The 25,394-nt window shown below is 45.1% G+C and overlaps 1 protein-coding gene across 5 annotated transcripts in view; it reads left to right on the top strand.

The window, feature by feature from the left end:
• The first annotated feature begins 283 nt into the window (after window positions 1-283).
• Window positions 284-25,394, top strand: part of ASH1L (ASH1 like histone lysine methyltransferase) — a 120,156-nt gene continuing 95,045 nt past the window's right edge. The window contains exons 1-2 of one of the 5 annotated variants that reach the window (XM_056554522.1): window positions 284-602; window positions 23,080-23,479. In XM_056554522.1, coding sequence (XP_056410497.1) covers window positions 23,135-23,479 — 345 coding nt within the window. In that variant the 5' untranslated portion in view covers window positions 284-602; window positions 23,080-23,134. Of the gene's footprint in view, window positions 603-625; window positions 749-17,391; window positions 17,524-23,079; window positions 23,480-25,394 lie in introns of those variants that run through there. The other 4 variants (XM_056554524.1, XM_056554525.1, XM_056554526.1 and 1 more) reach the window with 4 other exon arrangements.

The raw sequence follows: 25,394 nt of genomic DNA, 5'->3' as shown, positions 1-25,394 counted from the left end.
GTCCTGACAGAACACACAGGCTGCAGTATAACCCCCAGCATCTCCTCCATCGTCCAGGTACAATGCTCCCATACACACAGGTTGTGATCATCCCTCGTTGCCCATGACTCAGCGGTCACATGACTCGGCGGCGCCCCCTGCAGGCTACTCGGGGTTATCAGGCCGGTGTGCTCATTTTTTCAATGCTGTAAGGGCATACATTCCCTCATCTAACATGGCTGCCGTGGCGACTCTGGCGTCACTTCCGGCGATACTGAGTCTGGCAACTGAGCTAGGTTGTGACGTCATGCGCGGGAAAGAGACCGGGCGCGCGTTGGTGAGGGTGGACGCTCGGATTGGTGACGCGGCTTCACCGGCAACGGAAGCCTAAGGAACCGGTCGGGGAGGGGGGGGGTGGCACCGGACACGGTGAGTGCGGACACCAAGCATCCCAGCAGTCAGTGCGGCCGTCAGGGGGCGGAGCCGAGTTAAAACTATTGGTTACAATCTACTGCTGCCTGTGTCCGAGTGGGGCGCCAGAGAGCTGGGCGGAGTTAAGCATTGCCCTTCCCTCCAGACTCGGAATAATGTCACGTGACCATCCCTTCCATCATTCGTCAGAGGTAAAATTCCCTTGTATTACTCCATCCTGACGTTTTTATCCTGTCCTGAAGTAACTGCCCCACATTTATCCTTTCCTGGGGTAAATTATCCTTGGGTAATTCACGCTCATTTACCCTGCCCTGAGGTAAATTATGTCTGACCAGAGGTAATTCCCCCTCATTTTCCTTGCCCTGAGGTAAATTATGTCTGACCAGAGGTAATTCCCCCTCATTTTCCTTGCCCTGAGGTAAATTATGTCTGTCTTGAGGGTAACCCCCCCCCTCATTTACCCTGCACAGAGGTAAATGATGTCTGTTCTCAGGTAATTCCCCCTCATTTACCCTGCCCTGAGGTAAATTTATGTCTGTCCAGAGGCATTCCCTCTCATTTACCATGCCCTGAGGTAAATTATGTCTGTCCTGAGGTAACTCCCCCTCACTTACTCTGCCCTGAGGTAAATTGTCTGTCCTGAGGTAACCCCCCCTCATTTACCCTGCCCTGAGGTAAATTATGTCTGTCTGAGGTAATTCCCCCTCATTTACCCTGCCCTGAGGTAAATTATGTCTGTCCTGAGGTAATTCCCCCTCACTTACTCTGCCCTGAGGTAAATTGTCTGTCCTGAGGTAACCCCCCCTCATTTACCCTGCCCTGAGGTAAATTATGTCTGTCCTGAGGTAATTCCCCCTCATTTACCCTGCCCTGAGGTAAATTGTCTGTCCTGAGGTAATTCCCCCTCACTTACTCTGCCCTGAGGTAAATTGTCTGTCCTGAGTTAACCCCCCCTCATTTACCCTGCCCTGAGGTAAGTTATGTCTGTCCTGAGGTAATTCCCCATCATTTACCCTGCACAGAGGTAAATTCTGTCCTGAGGTAATTCCCCCCCCCCCTCATTTACCCTGGCCTGAGGTAAATTATGTCTGTCCAGAGGTAATCCCTCTTTTACCCTGGCCTGAGGTAAATTATGTCTGTCCACGGGTAATTCCCCTTTATTTTCCCTGCCCTGAGGTAAATAATGTCTGTCCTGAGGTAATTCCCCCTCATTTACCCTGCCCTGAGGTAAATTATGCCTGTCCAGAGGTAATTCCCCCTCATTTACCTTGCCCTGAGGTAAATTATGTATGTCTAGAGGTAATTCCCCCTCATTTTCCCTGCCCTGAGGTAAATTATGTCTGTCCAGAGGTAATTCCCCTTAATTTTCCCTGCCCTGAGGTAAATTATGTCTGCCCTGAGGTAATTCCCCCTCATTTACCCTGCCCTGAGGTAATTCCCCCTTATTTACCCTGCCCTGAGGTAAATTATGTCTGCCCTGAGGTAATTCCCCTCATTTACCCTGCCCTGAGGTAATTCCCCCTTATTTACCCTGCCCTGAGGTAAATTATGTCTGCCCTGAGGTAATTCCCCCTCATTTACCCTGCCCTGAGGTAATTCCCCCTCATTTACCCTGCCCTGAGGTAATTCCCCCTCATTTACCCTGCCCTGAGGTAATTCCCCCTTATTTACCCTGCCCTGAGGTAAATGATGTCTGTCCTGAGGTAATCCCCCCCCCCCTCATTTACCCTGCCCTGAGCTAAATTATGTCTGTCCAGAGGTAATCCCCCTCATTTACCCTGCAAAGAGGTAATTCCCCTCATTTACCCTGCACAGAGGTAAATGATGTCTGTCCTGAGGTAATCCCCCCCCTCATTTACCATGCCCTGAGGTAAATTATGTCTGTCCTGAGGTAATTCCCCCTGATTTACCCTGCCCTGAGGTAAATGATGTCTGTCCAGAGGTAATTCCCCTTCATTTACCCTGCCCTGAGGTAAATTTGTCTGTCCAGGGGTACTTCCCTCTCATTTACCCTGCCCTGAGGTAAATTATGTCTGTTCTGAGGTAATCCCCCCCCCCCCCTCATTTACCCTGCCCTGAGGTAAATGATGTCTGTCCTGAGGTAAATTCTGTCCTGAGGTAATCCCCCCTCATTTACCCTGCAAAGAGGTAATTTCCCCTCATTTACCCTGCACAGAGGTAAATTATGTCTGTCCAGAGGTAATACCCCCTCATTTATCCTGTGCTGAGGCAATTCCTTCTCATTTACCCTGTGCTGAGGTAATTCCTTTGCATTTACCCTGTGCTGAGGTATTTTCCTCTCATTTACCCCATCATGAGGTAAACTATTACTGTCCAGAGGTAAATTATCCCTGTCCTGAGGTAATCCCCCCTCATTTACCCTGCCCTGAGCTAAATTATGTCTGTCCAGAGGTAATCCCCCTCATTTACCCTGCACAGAGGTAAATTATGTCTGTCCAGAGGTAATCCCCCTCATTTACCCTGCACAGAGGTAAATTATGTCTGTCCAGAGGTAATTCCCCCTCATTTACCCTGCACAGAGGTAAATTATGTCTGTCCAGAGGTAATTCCCCCTCATTTACCTTGCCCTGACGTAAATTATGTCTGTTCAGAGGTAATTCCCCCTGATTTACCCTGCCCTGAGGTAAATTATGTCTGTTCAGAGGTAATTCCCCCTGATTTACCCTGCCCTGAGGTAAATTATGTCTGTCCAGAGGTAATTTTCCCCTCATTTACCCTGGCCTGAGCTAAATTATCCCTGTCCTGAGGTGATTCCCTCTATTTTACCCTGTCCCTGAGGTAAATTATCTTTGTCCTGAGGTAAACTACATTTGCCCTGTCCTGAGGTAAATTATCCCTGTCTTGAGAGAATTCCCCCACAAGTACTAATCACCCCTATACTGAGGTAAGTCCCTCACATTTATCCTGTTCTAAGGTAAATCCCCATTTCCTCCCCCCCCCCCTTCCTGGGATAACACCCCTTCCCCATCCCCCACACAACCGTCTGCACATTTACCCTGTCCTGAGGTAGTTTTCCATATTCTGAACTTGTTCCTCTACATTAAAGGAGTATGACCACATGACACGGTGGCCGACACGCCCCCTCAATACATCTCTATGGGAGAGCCAGAGCGCGGCATTCGGCAGTCTCCGCCTCTGCAATTGAAATGTATTATGGGGGGGCGTGTCGGCCACCACATCATACGGTGGCCGAAACGCTCTATTTCTGCAAAGTACCGAGGGCCCCGTATGGGAGATCGCCAGGACCCCAGTGGTCGGACCCCCCGCGATCTGAAACTTAGAGTCTATCGTTAGGATAGTGGATAATTTCATATCCCAGACTTCTCCTTGAACCCTTTCCTATTTCAAATTATCCCCTCTCGCCTATCTTAGCCTCCCCCGTCCTATGGTTATACCTCTACAACTTCAGAAGGTGTGATATAAGGTATATAATGTACAGGGGGCTGTGATATAAGGTATATAATGTACAGGAGGAGGCTGTGATGTGATAAAAGGTATATAATGTACAGGAGGAGGATGTGATATAAGGTATATAATGTACAGGAGGAGGATGTGATATAAGGTATATAATGTACAGGGGGAGGATGTGATATAAGGTATATAATGTACAGGAGGAGGCTGTGATGTGATATAAGGTATATAATGTACAGGAGGAGGCTGTGATATACGGTATATAATGTACAGGGGGAGGCTGTGATGTGATATAAGGTATATAATGTACAGGAGGAGGCTGTGATGTGATATACGGTATATAATGTACAGGGGGAGGCTGTGATATACGGTATATAATGTACAGGGGGAGGCTGTGATGTGATATAAGGTATATAATGTACAGGAGGAGGCTGTGATGTGATATAAGGTATATAATGTACAGGAGGCTGTGATGTGATATAAGGTATATAATGTACAGGAGGCTGTGATGTGATATAAGGTATATAATGTACAGGAGGAGGCTGTGATGTGATATAAGGTATATAATGTACAGGAGGAGGCTGTGATGTGATATAAGGTATATAATGTACAGGAGGCTGTGATGTGATATAAGGTATATAATGTACAGGAGGAGGCTGTGATGTGATATAAGGTATATAATGTACAGGAGGAGGCTGTGATGTGATATAAGGTATATAATGTACAGGAGGAGGCTGTGATGTGATATAAGGTATATAATGTACTAGGGGCTGTGATATAAGGTATATAATGTACAGGAGGAGGCTGTGATGTGATATAAGGTATATAATGTACAGGAGGAGGCTGTGATGTGATATAATGTATATAATGTACAGGAGGAGGCTGTGATGTGATATAAGGTATATAATGTACAGGAGGAGGCTGTGATGTGATATAAGGTATATAATGTACAGGAGGAGGCTGTGATGTGATATAAGGTATATAATGTACAGGGGGAGGCTGTGATGTGATATAAGGTATATAATGTACAGGAGGAGGCTGTGATGTGATATAAGGTATATAATGTACAGGAGGGGGCTGTGATGTGATATAAGGTATATAATGTACAGGGGGAGGCTGTGATGTGATATAAGGTATATAATGTACAGGGGGAGGCTGTGATGTGATATAAGGTATATAATGTACAGGGGGAGGCTGTGATGTGATATAAGGTATATAATGTACAGGAGGAGGCTGTGATGTGATATAAGGTATATAATGTACAGAGGGAGGCTGTGGTGTGATATAAGGTATATAATGTACAGGGGGAGGCTGTGATGTGATATAAGGTATATAATATACAGGAGGCTGTGATGTGATATAAGGTATATAATGTACAGGAGGCTGTGATGTGATATAAGGTATATAATGTACAGGAGGAGGCTGTGGTGTGATATAAGGTATATATTGTACAGGGGGAGGCTGTGATGTGATATAAGGTATATAATGTACAGGGGGAGGCTGTGATGTGATATAAGGTATATAATGTACAGGAGGAGGCTGTGATGTGATATAAGGTATATAATGTACAGGAGGAGGCTGTGATGTGATATAAGGTATATAATGTACAGGAGGAGGCTGTGATGTGATATAAGGTATATAATGTACAGGAGGAGGCTGTGGTGTGATATAAGGTATATAATGTACAGGAGGCTGTGATATGATATAAGGTATATAATGTACAGGAGGCTGTGATGTGATATAAGGTATATAATGTACAGGAGGCTGTGATGTGATATAAGGTATATAATGTACAGGAGGAGGCTGTGATGTGATATAAGGTATATAATGTACAGGAGGCTGTGATGTGATATAAGGTATATAATGTACAGGGGGAGGCTGTGATGTGATATAAGGTATATAATGTACAGGGGGAGGCTGTGATGTGATATAAGGTATATAATGTACAGGAGGAGGCTGTGATGTGATATACGGTATATAATGTACAGGGGGAGGCTGTGATGTGATATAAGGTATATAATGTACAGGGGAGGCTGTGATGTGATATAAGGTATATAATGTACAGGGGGAGGCTGTGATGTGATATAAGATATATAATGTACAGGAGGAGGCTGTGATGTGATATAAGGTATATAATGTACAGGGGGAGGCTGTGATGTGATATAAGGTATATAATGTACAGGGGGAGGCTGTGATGTGATATAAGGTATATAATGTACAGGAGGAGGCTGTGATGTGATATAAGGTATATAATGTACAGGAGGAGGCTGTGATGTGATATAAGGTATATAATGTACAGGAGGAGGATGTGATGTGATATACGGTATATAATGTACAGGGGGAGGCTGTGATGTGATATAAGGTATATAATGTACAGGAGGAGGCTGTGATGTGATATAAGGTATATAATGTACAGGGGGAGGCTGTGATGTGATATAAGGTATATAATGTACAGGAGGAGGCTGTGATGTGATATAAGGTATATAATGTACAGGAGGAGGCTGTGATATAAGGTATATAATGTACAGGAGGAGGCTGTGATGTGATATAAGGTATATAATGTACAGGGGGAGGCTGTGATGTGATATAAGGTATATAATGTACAGGGGGAGGCTGTGGTGTGATATAAGGTATATAATGTACAGGAGGAGGCTGTGATGTGATATAAGGTATATAATGTACAGGAGGCTGTGATGTGATATAAGGTATATAATGTACAGGAGGCTGTGATGTGATATAAGATATATAATGTACAGGAGGAGGCTGTGATGTGATATAAGGTATATAATGTACAGGAGGAGGCTGTGATGTGATATACGGTATATAATGTACAGGAGGAGGCTGTGATGTGATATAAGATATATAATGTACAGGAGGAGGCTGTGATGTGATATAAGGTATATAATGTACAGGGGGAGGCTGTGATGTGATATAAGGTATATAATGTACAGGGGGAGGCTGTGATGTGATATAAGGTATATAATGTACAGGAGGCTGTGATGTGATATAAGGTATATAATGTACAGGAGGAGGCTGTGATGTGATATAAGGTATATAATGTACAGGGGAGGCTGTGATGTGATATAAGGTATATAATGTACAGGAGGAGGCTGTGATGTGATATAAGGTATATAATGTACAGGAGGAGGCTGTGATGTGATATAAGGTATATAATGTACAGGGGGAGGCTGTGATGTGATATAAGGTATATAATGTACAGGAGGCTGTGATGTGATATAAGGTATATAATGTACAGGAGGAGGCTGTGATATAAGGTATATAATGTACAGGAGGAGGCTGTGGTGTGATATAAGGTATATAATGTACAGGAGGCGGCTGTGATGTGATATACGGTATATAATGTACAGGGGGAGGCTGTGATGTGATATAAGGTATATAATGTACAGGGGGAGGCTGTGATGTGATATAAGGTATATAATGTACAGGAGGAGGCTGTGATGTGATATAAGGTATATAATGTACAGGAGGAGGCTGTGATATAAGGTATATAATGTACAGGAGGAGGCTGTGGTGTGATATAAGGTATATAATGTACAGGAGGCGGCTGTGATGTGATATACGGTATATAATGTACAGGAGGAGGCTGTGATGTGATATAAGGTATATAATGTACAGGGGGAGGCTGTGATGTGATATAAGGTATATAATGTACAGGGGGAGGCTGTGATGTGATATAAGGTATATAATGTACAGGAGGAGGCTGTGATGTGATATAAGGTATATAATGTACAGGAGGAGGCTGTGATGTGATATAAGGTATATAATGTACAGGAGGAGGCTGTGATGTGATATAAGGTATATAATGTACAGGGGAGGCTGTGATGTGATATACGGTATATAATGTACAGGGGGAGGCTGTGATGTGATATAAGGTATATAATGTACAGGAGGAGGCTGTGATGTGATATAAGGTATATAATGTACAGGAGGAGGCTGTGATGTGATATAAGGTATATAATGTACAGGAGGCTGTGATGTGATATAAGGTATATAATGTACAGGGGAGGCTGTGATGTGATATAAGGTATATAATGTACAGGAGGAGGCTGTGATGTGATATAAGGTATATAATGTACAGGAGGAGGCTGTGATGTGATATAAGGTATATAATGTACAGGGGAGGCTGTGATGTGATATAAGGTATATAATGTACAGGGGGAGGCTGTGATGTGATATAAGGTATATAATGTACAGGAGGAGGCTGTTATGTGATATAAGGTATATAATGTACAGGAGGCTGTGATGTGATATAAGGTATATAATGTACAGGGGGAGGCTGTGATGTGATATAAGGTATATAATGTACAGGAGGCTGTGATGTGATATAAGGTATATAATGTACAGGGGAGGCTGTGATGTGATATAAGGTATATAATGTACAGGAGGAGGCTGTGATGTGATATAAGGTATATAATGTACAGGGGGAGGCTGTGATGTGATATAAGGTATATAATGTACAGGGGGAGGCTGTGATGTGATATAAGGTATATAATGTACAGGGGGAGGCTGTGATGTGATATAAGGTATATAATGTACAGGGGGAGGCTGTGATGTGATATAAGGTATATAATGTACAGGGGGAGGCTGTGATGTGATATAAGGTATATAATGTACAGGAGGAGGCTGTGATATAAGGTATATAATGTACAGGAGGAGGCTGTGATATAAGGTATATAATGTACAGGAGGAGGCTGTGATGTGATATAAGGTATATAATGTACAGGAGGAGGCTGTGGTGTGATATAAGGTATATAATGTACAGGAGGAGGCTGTGATGTGATATAAGGTATATAATGTACAGGAGGAGGCTGTGATGTGATATAAGGTATATAATGTACAGGAGGCTGTGATGTGATATAAGGTATATAATGTACAGGAGGAGGCTGTGATATACGGTATATAATGTACAGGGGGAGGCTGTGGTGTGATATAAGGTATATAATGTACAGGAGGCGGCTGTGATGTGATATACGGTATATAATGTACAGGGGGAGGCTGTGATGTGATATAAGGTATATAATGTACAGGGGGAGGCTGTGATGTGATATAAGGTATATAATGTACAGGAGGAGGCTGTGATGTGATATAAGGTATATAATGTACAGGAGGAGGCTGTGATATAAGGTATATAATGTACAGGAGGCGGCTGTGGTGTGATATACGGTATATAATGTACAGGAGGCGGCTGTGGTGTGATATACGGTATATAATGTACAGGAGGAGGCTGTGATGTGATATAAGGTATATAATGTACAGGGGGAGGCTGTGATGTGATATAAGGTATATAATGTACAGGGGGAGGCTGTGATGTGATATAAGGTATATAATGTACAGGGGGATGCTGTGATGTGATATAAGGTATATAATGTACAGGGGGAGGCTGTGATGTGATATAAGGTATATAATGTACAGGAGGAGGCTGTGATGTGATATAAGGTATATAATGTACAGGAGGAGGCTGTGATGTGATATAAGGTATATAATGTACAGGGGAGGCTGTGATGTGATATAAGGTATATAATGTACAGGGGGAGGCTGTGATGTGATATAAGGTATATAATGTACAGGAGGAGGCTGTGATGTGATATAAGGTATATAATGTACAGGAGGAGGCTGTGATGTGATATAAGGTATATAATGTACAGGAGGCTGTGATGTGATATAAGGTATATAATGTACAGGGGAGGCTGTGATGTGATATAAGGTATATAATGTACAGGAGGAGGCTGTGATGTGATATAAGGTATATAATGTACAGGAGGAGGCTGTGATGTGATATAAGGTATATAATGTACAGGGGAGGCTGTGATGTGATATAAGGTATATAATGTACAGGGGGAGGCTGTGATGTGATATAAGGTATATAATGTACAGGAGGAGGCTGTGATGTGATATAAGGTATATAATGTACAGGAGGCTGTGATGTGATATAAGGTATATAATGTACAGGGGAGGCTGTGATGTGATATAAGGTATATAATGTACAGGAGGAGGCTGTGATGTGATATAAGGTATATAATGTACAGGAGGAGGCTGTGATGTGATATAAGGTATATAATGTACAGGAGGAGGCTGTGATGTGATATAAGGTATATAATGTACAGGAGGAGGCTGTGATGTGATATAAGGTATATAATGTACAGGGGAGGCTGTGATGTGATATAAGGTATATAATGTACAGGAGGCTGTGATGTGATATAAGGTATATAATGTACAGGAGGCTGTGATGTGATATAAGGTATATAATGTACAGGGGAGGCTGTGATGTGATATAAGGTATATAATGTACAGGAGGAGGCTGTGATGTGATATAAGGTATATAATGTACAGGGGGAGGCTGTGATGTGATATAAGGTATATAATGTACAGGAGGAGGCTGTGATGTGATATAAGGTATATAATGTACAGGAGGAGGCTGTGATGTGATATAAGGTATATAATGTACAGGGGGAGGCTGTGATGTGATATAAGGTATATAATGTACAGGGGGAGGCTGTGATGTGATATAAGGTATATAATGTACAGGAGGAGGCTGTGATGTGATATAAGGTATATAATGTACAGGGGGAGGCTGTGATGTGATATAAGGTATATAATGTACAGGGGGAGGCTGTGATGTGATATAAGGTATATAATGTACAGGGGGAGGCTGTGATGTGATATAAGGTATATAATGTACAGGGGGAGGCTGTGATGTGATATAAGGTATATAATGTACAGGGGGAGGCTGTGATGTGATATAAGGTATATAATGTACAGGAGGAGGCTGTGATATATGGTATATAATGTACAGGAGGAGGCTGTGATATAAGGTATATAATGTACAGGAGGAGGCTGTGATGTGATATAAGGTATATAATGTACAGGAGGAGGCTGTGGTGTGATATAAGGTATATAATGTACAGGAGGAGGCTGTGATGTGATATAAGGTATATAATGTACAGGAGGAGGCTGTGATGTGATATAAGGTATATAATGTACAGGAGGAGGCTGTGATGTGATATAAGGTATATAATGTACAGGAGGAGGCTGTGATGTGATATAAGGTATATAATGTACAGGGGGCTGTGATATAAGGTATATAATGTACAGGAGGAAGCTGTGATGTGATATAAGGTATATAATGTACAGGGGGAGGCTGTGATGTGATATAAGGTATATAATGTACAGGAGGAGGCTGTGATGTGATATAAGGTATATAATGTACAGGAGGCTGTGATGTGATATAAGGTATATAATGTACAGGAGGCTGTGATGTGATATAAGGTATATAATGTACAGGGGGAGGCTGTGATGTGATATAAGGTATATAATGTACAGGAGGAGGCTGTGATGTGATATAAGGTATATAATGTACAGGAGGAGGCTGTGGTGTGATATAAGGTATATAATGTACAGGAGGAGGCTGTGGTGTGATATAAGGTATATAATGTACAGGGGGAGGCTGTGATGTGATATAAGGTATATAATGTACAGGAGGAGGCTGTGATGTGATATAAGGTATATAATGTACAGGGGGCTGTGATATAAGGTATATAATGTACAGGAGGAGGCTGTGATGTGATATAAGGTATATAATGTACAGGAGGAGGCTGTGATGTGATATAAGGTATATAATGTACAGGAGGAGGCTGTGATGTGATATAAGGTATATAATGTACAGGGGGCTGTGATATAAGGTATATAATGTACAGGAGGAAGCTGTGATGTGATATAAGGTATATAATGTACAGGGGGAGGCTGTGATGTGATATAAGGTATATAATGTACAGGGGGAGGCTGTGATGTGATATAAGGTATATAATGTACAGGGGGAGGCTGTGATGTGATATAAGGTATATAATGTACAGGGGGAGGATGTGATGTGATATAAGGTATATAATGTACAGGGGGAGGATGTGATGTGATATAAGGTATATAATGTACAGGAGGAGGCTGTGATGTGATATAAGGTATATAATGTACAGGGGGAGGCTGTGATGTGATATAAGGTATATAATGTACAGGAGGAGGCTGTGATGTGATATAAGGTATATAATGTACAGGGGGAGGCTGTGATGTGATATAAGGTATATAATGTACAGGGGGAGGCTGTGATGTGATATAAGGTATATAATGTACAGGGGGAGGCTGTGATGTGATATAAGGTATATAATGTACAGGGGGAGGCTGTGATGTGATATAAGGTATATAATGTACAGGAGGAGGCTGTGATGTGATATAAGGTATATAATGTACAGGGGGAGGCTGTGATGTGATATAAGGTATATAATGTACAGGAGGAGGCTGTGATGTGATATAAGGTATATAATGTACAGGGGGAGGCTGTGATGTGATATACGGTATATAATGTACAGGGGGAGGCTGTGATGTGATATAAGGTATATAATGTACAGGGGGAGGCTGTGATGTGATATAAGGTATATAATGTACAGGGGGAGGCTGTGATGTGATATAAGGTATATAATGTACAGGAGGAGGCTGTGATGTGATATAAGGTATATAATGTACAGGGGGAGGCTGTGATGTGATATACGGTATATAATGTACAGGGGGAGGCTGTGATGTGATATAAGGTATATAATGTACAGGGGGAGGCTGTGATGTGATATAAGGTATATAATGTACAGGGGGAGGCTGTGATGTGATATAAGGTATATAATGTACAGGAGGAGGCTGTGATGTGATATAAGGTATATAATGTACAGGGGGAGGCTGTGATGTGATATAAGGTATATAATGTACAGGAGGAGGCTGTGATGTGATATAAGGTATATAATGTACAGGAGGAGGCTGTGATGTGATATAAGGTATATAATGTACAGGGGGCTGTGATATAAGGTATATAATGTACAGGGGGGGGCTGTGATGTGATATAAGGTATATAATGTACAGGAGGAAGCTGTGATGTGATATAAGGTATATAATGTACAGGGGGAGGCTGTGATGTGATATAAGGTATATAATGTACAGGGGGAGGCTGTGATGTGATATAAGGTATATAATGTACAGGAGGAGGCTGTGATGTGATATAAGGTATATAATGTACAGGGGGAGGCTGTGATGTGATATAAGGTATATAATGTACAGGAGGAGGCTGTGATATAAGGTATATAATGTACAGGGGGAGGCTGTGATGTGATATAAGGTATATAATGTACAGGAGGCTGTGATGTGATATAAGGTATATAATGTACAGGAGGCTGTGATGTGATATAAGGTATATAATGTACAGGAGGCTGTGATGTGATATAAGGTATATAATGTACAGGAGGAGGCTGTGATGTGATATAAGGTATATAATGTACAGGAGGAGGCTGTGATGTGATATACGGTATATAATGTACAGGGGGAGGCTGTGGTGTGATATAAGGTATATAATGTACAGGAGGAGGCTGTGGTGTGATATAAGGTATATAATGTACAGGAGGAGGCTGTGATGTGATATAAGGTATATAATGTACAGGAGGAGGCTGTGATGTGATATAAGGTATATAATGTACAGGGGGCTGTGATGTGATATAAGGTATATAATGTACAGGAGGAGGCTGTGATGTGATATACGGTATATAATGTACAGGAGGAGGCTGTGATGTGATATAAGGTATATAATGTACAGGAGGAGGCTGTGATGTGATATACGGTATATAATGTACAGGAGGAGGCTGTGATGTGATATAAGGTATATAATGTACAGGAGGAGGCTGTGATGTGATATAAGGTATATAATGTACAGGAGGAGGCTGTGATGTGATATAAGGTATATAATATACAGGAGGCTGTGATGTGATATAAGGTATATAATGTACAGGAGGCTGTGATGTGATATAAGGTATATAATGTACAGGGGAGGCTGTGATGTGATATAAGGTATATAATGTACAGGAGGAGGCTGTGATGTGATATAAGGTATATAATGTACAGGGGGAGGCTGTGATGTGATATAAGGTATATAATGTACAGGGGGAGGCTGTGATGTGATATAAGGTATATAATGTACAGGAGGCTGTGATGTGATATAAGGTATATAATGTACAGGAGGAGGCTGTGATGTGATATAAGGTATATAATGTACAGGAGGAGGCTGTGATGTGATATAAGGTATATAATGTACAGGAGGAGGCTGTGATGTGATATAAGGTATATAATGTACAGGGGGCTGTGATATAAGGTATATAATGTACAGGAGGAAGCTGTGATGTGATATAAGGTATATAATGTACAGGAGGAGGCTGTGGTGTGATATAAGGTATATAATGTACAGGAGGAGGCTGTGGTGTGATATAAGGTATATAATGTACAGGAGGAGGCTGTGATGTGATATAAGGTATATAATGTACAGGAGGAGGCTGTGATGTGATATAAGGTATATAATGTACAGGGGAGGCTGTGATGTGATATAAGGTATATAATGTACAGGAGGAGGCTGTGATGTGATATAAGGTATATAATGTACAGGAGGCTGTGATGTGATATAAGGTATATAATGTACAGGGGGAGGATGTGATGTGCTATAAGGTATATAATGTACAGGAGGAGGCTGTGATGTGATATAAGGTATATAATGTACAGGGGAGGCTGTGATGTGATATAAGGTATATAATGTACAGGAGGAGGCTGTGATGTGATATAAGGTATATAATGTACAGGAGGAGGCTGTGATGTGATATAAGGTATATAATGTACAGGGGGAGGCTGTGATGTGATATAAGGTATATAATGTACAGGAGGAGGCTGTGATGTGATATAAGGTATATAATGTACAGGGGAGGCTGTGATGTGATATAAGGTATATAATGTACAGGGGGAGGCTGTGATGTGATATAAGGTATATAATGTACAGGAGGCGGCTGTGATGTGATATAAGGTATATAATGTACAGGAGGAGGCTGTGATGTGATATACGGTATATAATGTACAGGGGGAGGCTGTGATGTGATATAAGGTATATAATGTACAGGGGAGGCTGTGATATAAGGTATATAATGTACAGGAGGCTGTGATGTGATATAAGGTATATAATGTACAGGGGGAGGCTGTGGTGTGATATAAGGTATATAATGTACAGGGGGAGGCTGTGGTGTGATATAAGGTATATAATGTACAGGAGGCTGTGATGTGATATAAGGTATATAATGTACAGGAGGCTGTGATGTGATATAAGGTATATAATGTACAGGAGGAGGCTGTGATGTGATATAAGGTATATAATGTACAGGAGGAGGCTGTGATGTGATATAAGGTATATAATGTACAGGAGGAGGCTGTGATGTGATATAAGGTATATAATGTACAGGGGAGGCTGTGATGTGATATAAGATATATAATGTACAGGAGGAGGCTGTGATGTGATATAAGGTATATAATGTACAGGAGGAGGCTGTGATGTGATATAAGGTATATAATGTACAGGGGGAGGCTGTGATGTGATATAAGGTATATAATGTACAGGGGGAGGCTGTGGTGTGATATAAGGTATATAATGTACAGGAGGCTGTGATGTGATATAAAGTATATAATGTACAGGGGGAGGCTGTGATGTGATATAAAGTATATAATGTACAGGAGGAGGCTGTGATGTGATATAAGGTATATAATGTACAGGAGGAGGCTGTGATGTGATATAAGGTATATAATGTACAGGAGGAGGCTGTGATGTGATATAAGGTATATAATGTACAGGAGGAGGCTGTGATGTGATATAAGGTATATAATGTACAGGAGGCTGTGATGTGATATAAGGTATATAATGTACAGGAGGAGGCTGTGATGTTATATAAGGTATATAATGTACAGGAGGAGGCTGTGATGTGATATAAGGTATATAATGTACAGGAGGCTGTGATGTGATATAAGGTATATAATGTACAGGAGGAGGCTGTGATGTGATATAAGGTATATAATGTACAGGAGGAGGCTGTGATGTGATATAAGGTATATAATGTACAGGGGAGGCTGTGATGTGATATAAGGTATATAATGTACAGGAGGAGGCTGTGATGTGATATAAGGTATATAATGTACAGGGGGAGGCTGTGATGTGATATAAGGTATATAATGTACAGGGGGAGGCTGTGATGTGATATAAGGTATATAATGTACAGGGGGAGGCTGTGATGTGATATAAGGTATATAATGTACAGGAGGAGGCTGTGATGTGATATAAGGTATATAATGTACAGGAGGAGGCTGTGGTGTGATATAAGGTATATAATGTACAGGAGGAGGCTGTGATGTGATATAAGGTATATAATGTACAGGAGGCGGCTGTGATGTGATATACGGTATATAATGTAGAGGAGGAGGCTGTGATGTGATATAAGGTATATAATGTACAGGGGGAGGCTGTGATGTGATATAAGGTATATAATGTACAGGGGGAGGCTGTGATGTGATATAAGGTATATAATGTACAGGGGGGGCTGTGATGTGATATAAGGTATATAATGTACAGGAGGCGGCTGTGATGTGATATAAGGTATATAATGTACAGGAGGAGGCTGTGATGTGATATAAGGTATATAATGTACAGGAGGAGGCTGTGATGTGATATAAGGTATATAATGTACAGGAGGAGGCTGTGATGTGATATAAGGTATATAATGTACAGGGGGAGGCTGTGATGTGATATAAGGTATATAATGTACAGGGGGAGGCTGTGATGTGATATAAGGTATATAATGTACAGGAGGAGGCTGTGATGTGATATAAGGTATATAATGTACAGGGGGAGGCTGTGATGTGATATAAGGTATATAATGTACAGGAGGAGGCTGTGATGTGATATAAGGTATATAATGTACAGGAGGAGGCTGTGATGTTATATAAGGTATATAATGTACAGGAGGAGGCTGTGATGTTATATAAGGTATATAATGTACAGGAGGAGGCTGTGATGTGATATAAGGTATATAATGTACAGGAGGAGGCTGTGATGTGATATAAGGTATATAATGTACAGGGGGAGGCTGTGATGTGATATAAGGTATATAATGTACAGGAGGAGGCTGTGATGTTATATAAGGTATATAATGTACAGGAGGAGGCTGTGATGTTATATAAGGTATATAATGTACAGGAGGAGGCTGTGATGTTATATAAGGTATATAATGTACAGGAGGAGGCTGTGATGTTATATAAGGTATATAATGTACAGGAGGAGGCTGTGATGTTATATAAGGTATATAATGTACAGGAGGAGGCTGTGATGTGATATAAGGTATATAATGTACAGGGGGAGGCTGTGATGTGATATAAGGTATATAATGTACAGGAGGAGGCTGTGATGTGATATAAGGTATATAATGTACAGGAGGAGGCTGTGATGTGATATAAGGTATATAATGTACAGGGGGAGGCTGTGATGTGATATAAGATATATAATGTACAGGGGGAGGCTGTGTTACCCTTTAATGCGCAGGGCATGGCGTCTGCAGTATAGCGGAGTGTACGCTCAGTTAGGAAGGAGTTAATGAGTGCTGTTCCCGTGGATGCCTGCCCTCCCTCTGCTCCCGCCTCCCCTCCCCCAGTACAGATGCAGGGGCTTGTAGCGGGTTGGGTTTCAGTGAAGTACCAGCCCTCCTCAGTGTAAACAGAGCACAGAGGCCAGCACAGCCTCGCAGGGCACAGGGGAGGTAAACAGCGGGCAGGCCAAGCCAGGTATAGTGACTGTGTGTGTATATGTATGTGACCCCCCCCTAATGCCGTCTGCTCAGATGTCAGGAGTCTGCCACTGGCCTACTACACAGGCTGGAGGCCGGGCCACTCACTCTGTGACGTAGCCATGATGTACTGTCCGGAGCGTGTCAGCACCAGGCTTCAGGTGGATGACATCACTGATTCCCCCCGTTTGTGTAATGATGTCACTTCCACCCCCCTGTGTGATATTATCATTGACTTATGCTGTGTGTGTGGAGATATTGTTGGGCTGGCAGAGCTGTATATGCTTTGGTGACATCATGATACATGGGGACAGCAGTGATGTCATTATACATGGGGACAGCAGTGACGTCATTATACATGGGGACAGCAGTGACGTCATTATACATGGGGACAGCAGTGACGTCATTATACATGGGGACAGCAGTGACGTCATTATACATGGGGACAGCAGTGACGTCATTATACATGGGGACAGCGGTGATGTCATTATACATGGGGACAGCGGTGACGTCATTATACATGGGGACAGCGGTGACGTCATTATACATGGGGACAGCGGTGACGTCATTATACATGGGGACAGCGGTGACGTCATTATACATGGGGACAGCGGTGACGTCATTATACATGGGGACAGCGGTGACGTCATTATACATGGGGACAGCGGTGACGTCATTATACATGGGGACAGCGGTGACGTCATTATACATGGGGACAGCGGTGACGTCATTATACATGGGGACAGCGGTGACGTCATTATACATGGGGACAGCGGTGACGTCATTATACATGGGGACAGCGGTGACGTCATTATACATGGGGACCGCGGTGACGTCATTATACATGGGGACCGCGGTGACGTCATTATACATGGGGACCGCGGTGACGTCATTATACATGGGGACAGCGGTGACGTCATTATACATGGGGACAGCGGTGACGTCATTACACTCCGGGGACAGCGGTGACGTCATTACACTCCGGGGACAGCGGTGACGTCATTATACATGGGGACAGCGGTGACGTCATTATACATGGGGACAGCGGTGACGTCATTATACATGGGGACCGCGGTGACGTCATTATACATGGGGACCGCGGTGACGTCATTATACATGGGGACAGCGGTGACGTCATTATACATGGGGACAGCGGTGACGTCATTACACTCCGGGGACAGCGGTGACGTCATTACACTCCGGGGACAGCAGTGACGTCATTATACATGGGGACAGCAGTGACGTCATTATACATGGGGACCGCAGTGACGTCATTATACATGGGGACCGCAGTGACGTCATTATACATGGGGACAGCAGTGACGTCATTATACATGGGGACAGCGGTGACGTCATTACACTCCGGGGACAGCGGTGACGTCATTACACTCCGGGGACAGCAGTGACGTCATTATACATGGGGACAGCAGTGACGTCATTATACATGGGGACCGCAGTGACGTCATTATACATGGGGACAGCAGTGACGTCATTATACATGGGGACAGCAGTGACGTCATTACACTCCGGGGACAGCAGTGACGTCATTATACATGGGGACAGCAGTGACGTCATTATACATGGGGACAGCAGTGACGTCATTATACATGGGGACAGCAGTGACGTCATTATACATGGGGACAGCAGTGACGTCATTATACATGGGGACAGCAGTGACGTCATTACACATGGGGACAGCAGTGACGTCATTACACATGGGGACAGCAGTGACGTCATTATACACGGGGACAGCAGTGACGTCATTATACATGGGGACAGCAGTGACGTCATTATACATGGGGACAGCAGTGACGTCATTATACATGGGGACAGCAGTGACGTCATTATACATGGGGACAGCAGTGACGTCATTATACATGGGGACAGCAGTGACGTCATTACCCTCCGGGGACAGCAGTGACGTCATTACCCTCCGGGGACAGCAGTGACGTCATTACCCTCCGGGGACAGCAGTGACGTCATTACCCTCCGGGGACAGCAGTGACGTCATTACCCTCCGGGGACAGCAGTGACGTCATTACCCTCCGGGGACAGCAGTGACGTCATTACCCTCCGGGGACAGCAGTGACGTCATTACCCTCCGGGGACAGCAGTGACGTCATTATACATGGGGACAGCAGTGACGTCATTATACATGGGGACAGCAGTGACGTCATTATACATGGGGACAGCAGTGACGTCATTATACATGGGGACAGCAGTGATGTCATTACACTCCGGGGACAGCAGTGACGTCATTACACTCCGGGACAGCAGTGACGTCATTATACATGGGGACAGCAGTGACGTCATTATACATGGGGACCGCAGTGACGTCATTATACATGGGGACCGCAGTGACGTCATTATACATGGGGACCGCAGTGACGTCATTATACATGGGGACAGCAGTGACGTCATTATACATGGGGACAGCGGTGACGTCATTACACTCCGGGGACAGCGGTGACGTCATTACACTCCGGGGACAGCAGTGACGTCATTATACATGGGGACAGCAGTGACGTCATTATACATGGGGACCGCAGTGACGTCATTATACATGGGGACAGCAGTGACGTCATTATACATGGGGACAGCAGTGACGTCATTACACTCCGGGGACAGCAGTGACGTCATTATACATGGGGACAGCAGTGACGTCATTATACATGGGGACAGCAGTGACGTCATTATACATGGGGACAGCAGTGACGTCATTATACATGGGGACAGCAGTGACGTCATTATACATGGGGACAGCAGTGACGTCATTACACATGGGGACAGCAGTGACGTCATTACACATGGGGACAGCAGTGACGTCATTATACACGGGGACAGCAGTGACGTCATTATACACGGGGACAGCAGTGACGTCATTATACATGGGGACAGCAGTGACGTCATTATACATGGGGACAGCAGTGACGTCATTATACATGGGGACAGCAGTGACGTCATTATACATGGGGACAGCAGTGACGTCATTACCCTCCGGGGACAGCAGTGACGTCATTACCCTCCGGGGACAGCAGTGACGTCATTACCCTCCGGGGACAGCAGTGACGTCATTACCCTCCGGGGACAGCAGTGACGTCATTACCCTCCGGGGACAGCAGTGACGTCATTACCCTCCGGGGACAGCAGTGACGTCATTACCCTCCGGGGACAGCAGTGACGTCATTACCCTCCGGGGACAGCAGTGACGTCATTATACATGGGGACAGCAGTGACGTCATTATACATGGGGACAGCAGTGACGTCATTATACATGGGGACAGCAGTGACGTCATTATACATGGGGACAGCAGTGATGTCATTACACTCCGGGGACAGCAGTGACGTCATTACACTCCGGGACAGCAGTGACGTCATTACACTCCGGGGACAGCAGTGACGTCATTACACTCCGGGGACAGCAGTGACGTCATTATACATGGGGACAGCAGTGACGTCATTATACATGGGGACAGCAGTGACGTCATTATACATGGGGACAGCAGTGACGTCATTATACATGGGGACAGCAGTGACGTCATTACCCTCCGGGGACAGCAGTGACGTCATTACCCTCCGGGGACAGCAGTGACGTCATTACCCTCCGGGGACAGCAGTGACGTCATTACCCTCCGGGGACAGCAGTGACGTCATTACCCTCCGGGGACAGCAGTGACGTCATTACCCTCCGGGGACAGCAGTGACGTCATTACCCTCCGGGGACAGCAGTGACGTCATTACCCTCCGGGGACAGCAGTGACGTCATTATACATGGGGACAGCAGTGACGTCATTATACATGGGGACAGCAGTGACGTCATTATACATGGGGACAGCAGTGACGTCATTATACATGGGGACAGCAGTGACGTCATTATACATGGGGACAGCAGTGATGTCATTACACTCCGGGGACAGCAGTGACGTCATTACACTCCGGGACAGCAGTGATGTCATTACACTCCGGGGACAGCAGTGACGTCATTACACTCCGGGGACAGCAGTGACGTCATTATACATGGGGACAGCAGTGACGTCATTATACATGGGGACAGCAGTGACGTCATTATACATGGGGACAGCAGTGACGTCATTATACATGGGGACAGCAGTGACGTCATTATACATGGGGACAGCAGTGATGTCATTACACTCCGGGGACAGCAGTGACGTCATTACACTCCGGGACAGCAGTGATGTCATTACACTCCGGGGACAGCAGTGACGTCATTACACTCCGGGGACAGCAGTGACGTCATTATACATGGGGACAGCAGTGACGTCATTATACATGGGGACAGCAGTGACGTCATTATACATGGGGACAGCAGTGACGTCATTACCCTCCGGGGACAGCAGTGACGTCATTACCCTCCGGGGACAGCAGTGACGTCATTACCCTCCGGGGACAGCAGTGACGTCATTACCCTCCGGGGACAGCAGTGACGTCATTACCCTCCGGGGACAGCAGTGACGTCATTACCCTCCGGGGACAGCAGTGACGTCATTACCCTCCGGGGACAGCAGTGACGTCATTACCCTCCGGGGACAGCAGTGACGTCATTACCCTCCGGGGACAGCAGTGACGTCATTACCCTCCGGGGACAGCAGTGACGTCATTATACATGGGGACAGCAGTGACGTCATTATACATGGGGACAGCAGTGACGTCATTATACATGGGGACAGCAGTGACGTCATTATACATGGGGACAGCAGTGACGTCATTACCCTCCGGGGACAGCGGTGACGTCATTATACATGGGGACAGCGGTGACGTCATTATACATGGGGACAGCGGTGACGTCATTATACATGGGGACAGCAGTGACGTCATTATACATGGGGACAGCAGTGACGTCATTATACATGGGGACAGCAGTGACGTCATTATACATGGGGACAGCAGTGACGTCATTATACATGGGGACAGCAGTGACGTCATGATACATGGGGACAGCAGTGACGTCATGATACATGGGGACAGCAGTGACGTCATGATACATGGGGACAGCAGTGACGTCATGATACATGGGGACAGCAGTGACGTCATGATACATGGGGACAGCAGTGACGTCATGATACATGGGGACAGCGGTGACGTCATTACCCTCCGGGGACAGCGGTGACGTCATTATACATGGGGACAGCGGTGACGTCATTATACATGGGGACAGCAGTGACGTCATTATACATGGGGACAGCAGTGACGTCATTATACATGGGGACAGCAGTGACGTCATTATACATGGGGACAGCAGTGACGTCATGATACATGGGGACAGCAGTGACGTCATGATACATGGGGACAGCAGTGACGTCATTATACATGGGGACAGCAGTGACGTCATGATACATGGGGACAGCAGTGACGTCATGATACATGGGGACAGCAGTGACGTCATTATACATGGGGACAGCAGTGACGTCATTACCCTCCGGGGACAGCAGTGACTCTGGGGGCTCGGACGATGATGTGTTGTTAGAGCTGTGGTCTTGAATGATGAGTCTTCTTCTGTTCCCTCTTTTTTTTTTTTTTTTTTTTGTCATGACAGAGCGCCAGCCGGTAAATGTCTGCTGCTTGGCGTGGGACGGTGCAGCTAGACTGGGATGGACCAAAGGAGTTCTGCTATGTCAGGAGTGGGTCCCAATTCTGATGGGCCTGTGAAACCTCTCTGTGCATCTGGCAGTAATACAGACTCCAACTCTGGCACCAAGGAGCAGGAGAAGTCCCCCAACACCCTCCCAGGGAACGAGGCACAGCAGTTCTCTGTCACCCAGACTGACTTCTCAGAGGGAAACCTAAAGCTGAAAATTGGCCTCCAGGCTAAAAGGACTAAGAAGCCTCCAAAGAACCTGGAGAACTATGTATGTCGCCCTGCAATAAAGACTAGCATCAGAAACACACGGAGACAGGCCACCCGCAAGAAGATGGACAATGACAGAGACAAGCAGGTGAGAGGCGGAAAACCCATCTGTGATACTGACACCATATGTGCATTCATTGAGTTAAAGGGTGTCTCCACCCTCAGAGCATGTGCCCATGTGCATTCATTGAGTTAAAGGGTGTCTCCACCCTCAGAGCAGGTGCCCATGTGCATTCATTGAGTTAAAGGGTGTCTCCACCCTCAGAGCAGGTGCCCATGTGCATTCATTGAGTTAAAGGGTGTCTCCACCCTCAGAGCAGGTGCCCATGTGCATTCATTGAGTTAAAGGGTGTCTCCACCCTCAGGGCAGGTGCCCATGTGCCTTCATTGAGTTAAAGGGTGTCTTCACCCTCAGAGCAGGTGCCCATGTGCATTCATTGAGTTAAAGGGTGTCTTCACTCTCAGAGCAGGGGCCAATGTGCATTCATTGAGTTAAAGAGTGTCTCCACCCTCAGAGCAGGTGCCCATGTGCATTCATTGAGTTAAAGGTGTCTTCACCCTCAGAGCAGGGGCCAATGTGCCTTCATTGAGTTAAAGGGTGTCTTCACTCTCAGAGCAGGGGCCAATGTGCATTCATTGAGTTAAAGGGTGTCTCCACCCTGAGAGCAGGGGCCAATGTGCCTTCATTGAGTTAAAGGGTGTCTTCACCCTCAGAGCAGGGGCCAATGTGCATTCATTGAGTTAAAGGGTGTCTCCACCCTGAGAGCAGGGGCCAATGTGCCTTCATTGAGTTAAAGGGTGTCTCCACCCTGAGAGCAGGGGCCAATGTGCCTTCATTGAGTTAAAGGGTGTCTTCACCCTCAGAGCAGGGGCCAATGTGCCTTCCTTGAGTTAAAGGGTGTCTTCACCCTCAGAGCAGGGGCCAATGTGCCTTCCTTGAGTTAAAGGGTGTCTTCACTCTCAGAGCAGGGGCCAATGTGCATTCATTGAGTTAAAGGGTGTCTCCACCCTCAGAGCAGGGGCCAATGTGCATTCATTGAGTTAAAGGGTGTCTCCACCCTCAGAGCAGGGGCCAATGTGCATTCATTGAGTTAAAGGGTGTCTCCACCCTCAGAGCAGGGGCCAATGTGCATTCATTGAGTTAAGGGTGTCTCCACCCTCAGAGCAGGGGCCAATGTGCATTCATTGAGTTAAAGGGTGTCTTCACCCTCAGAGCAGGGGCCAATGTGCATTCATTGAGTTAAAGGGTGTCTCCACCCTCAGAGCAGGTGCCCATGTGCATTCATTGAGCTAAGGGTGTCTCCACCCTCAGAGCAGGGGCCAATGTGCATTCATTGAGCTAAGGGTGTCTCCACCCTCAGAGCAGGGGCCAATGTGCCTTCATTGAGCTAAGGGTGTCTTCACCCTCAGAGCAGGGGCCAATGTGCCTTCATTGAGCTAAGGGTGTCTTCACCCTCAGAGCAGGGGCCAATGTGCTGTATTTTGTTGCATTTATTCCTGCAACTTATTTTGCTACCCATTTACTTCAATAGTTTAAAAAAAAGAAACAGCCACAACAAAACGGCACATATGATGGTACATTAAAGGGGTACTCCGAAAAGGATAGGGGATAAGAAGTCTGACCGCTATCTCGCATGCAACATCCACCTCTGGGTGCTGCTCGCATCGCTGCAGCCTCGGAGTCTGCCGGGCCACGACTACAGAGCCGGAGGTCTCCCCATGCAGGTGTATGGGAGGAGGTAAGACATCAGAGTCGTGACTTCTTGATACTCCGGCCCTGTAGTTGTGAACCGGCAGACTCCAAGGCTGCAGCGCTGCGAGCAGCTCCCTTAGGTGGGTGCTGCATGCGAGATAGGGGATAAGAAGTCTGACCACGATCGTTTGGATAGGGGATTAGATGTCTTAGGGCCAGAGTACCCCTTTAAAATGGGTATGTCCTCTGAAAGTGTTGCCCTATGTGATAGCAGTATATTACAGGACAGGTCCTCTCTCCTATATATATA

The sequence above is a fragment of the Hyla sarda genome, unplaced genomic scaffold (genome assembly GCF_029499605.1).
Source record: "Hyla sarda isolate aHylSar1 unplaced genomic scaffold, aHylSar1.hap1 scaffold_778, whole genome shotgun sequence".
In the NCBI taxonomy this organism is placed as follows: Eukaryota; Metazoa; Chordata; class Amphibia; order Anura; family Hylidae; genus Hyla; species Hyla sarda.
The sequence above is the reverse complement of the archived record's forward strand: the minus strand, read 5'-3'. Positions and strand labels throughout refer to the sequence as shown.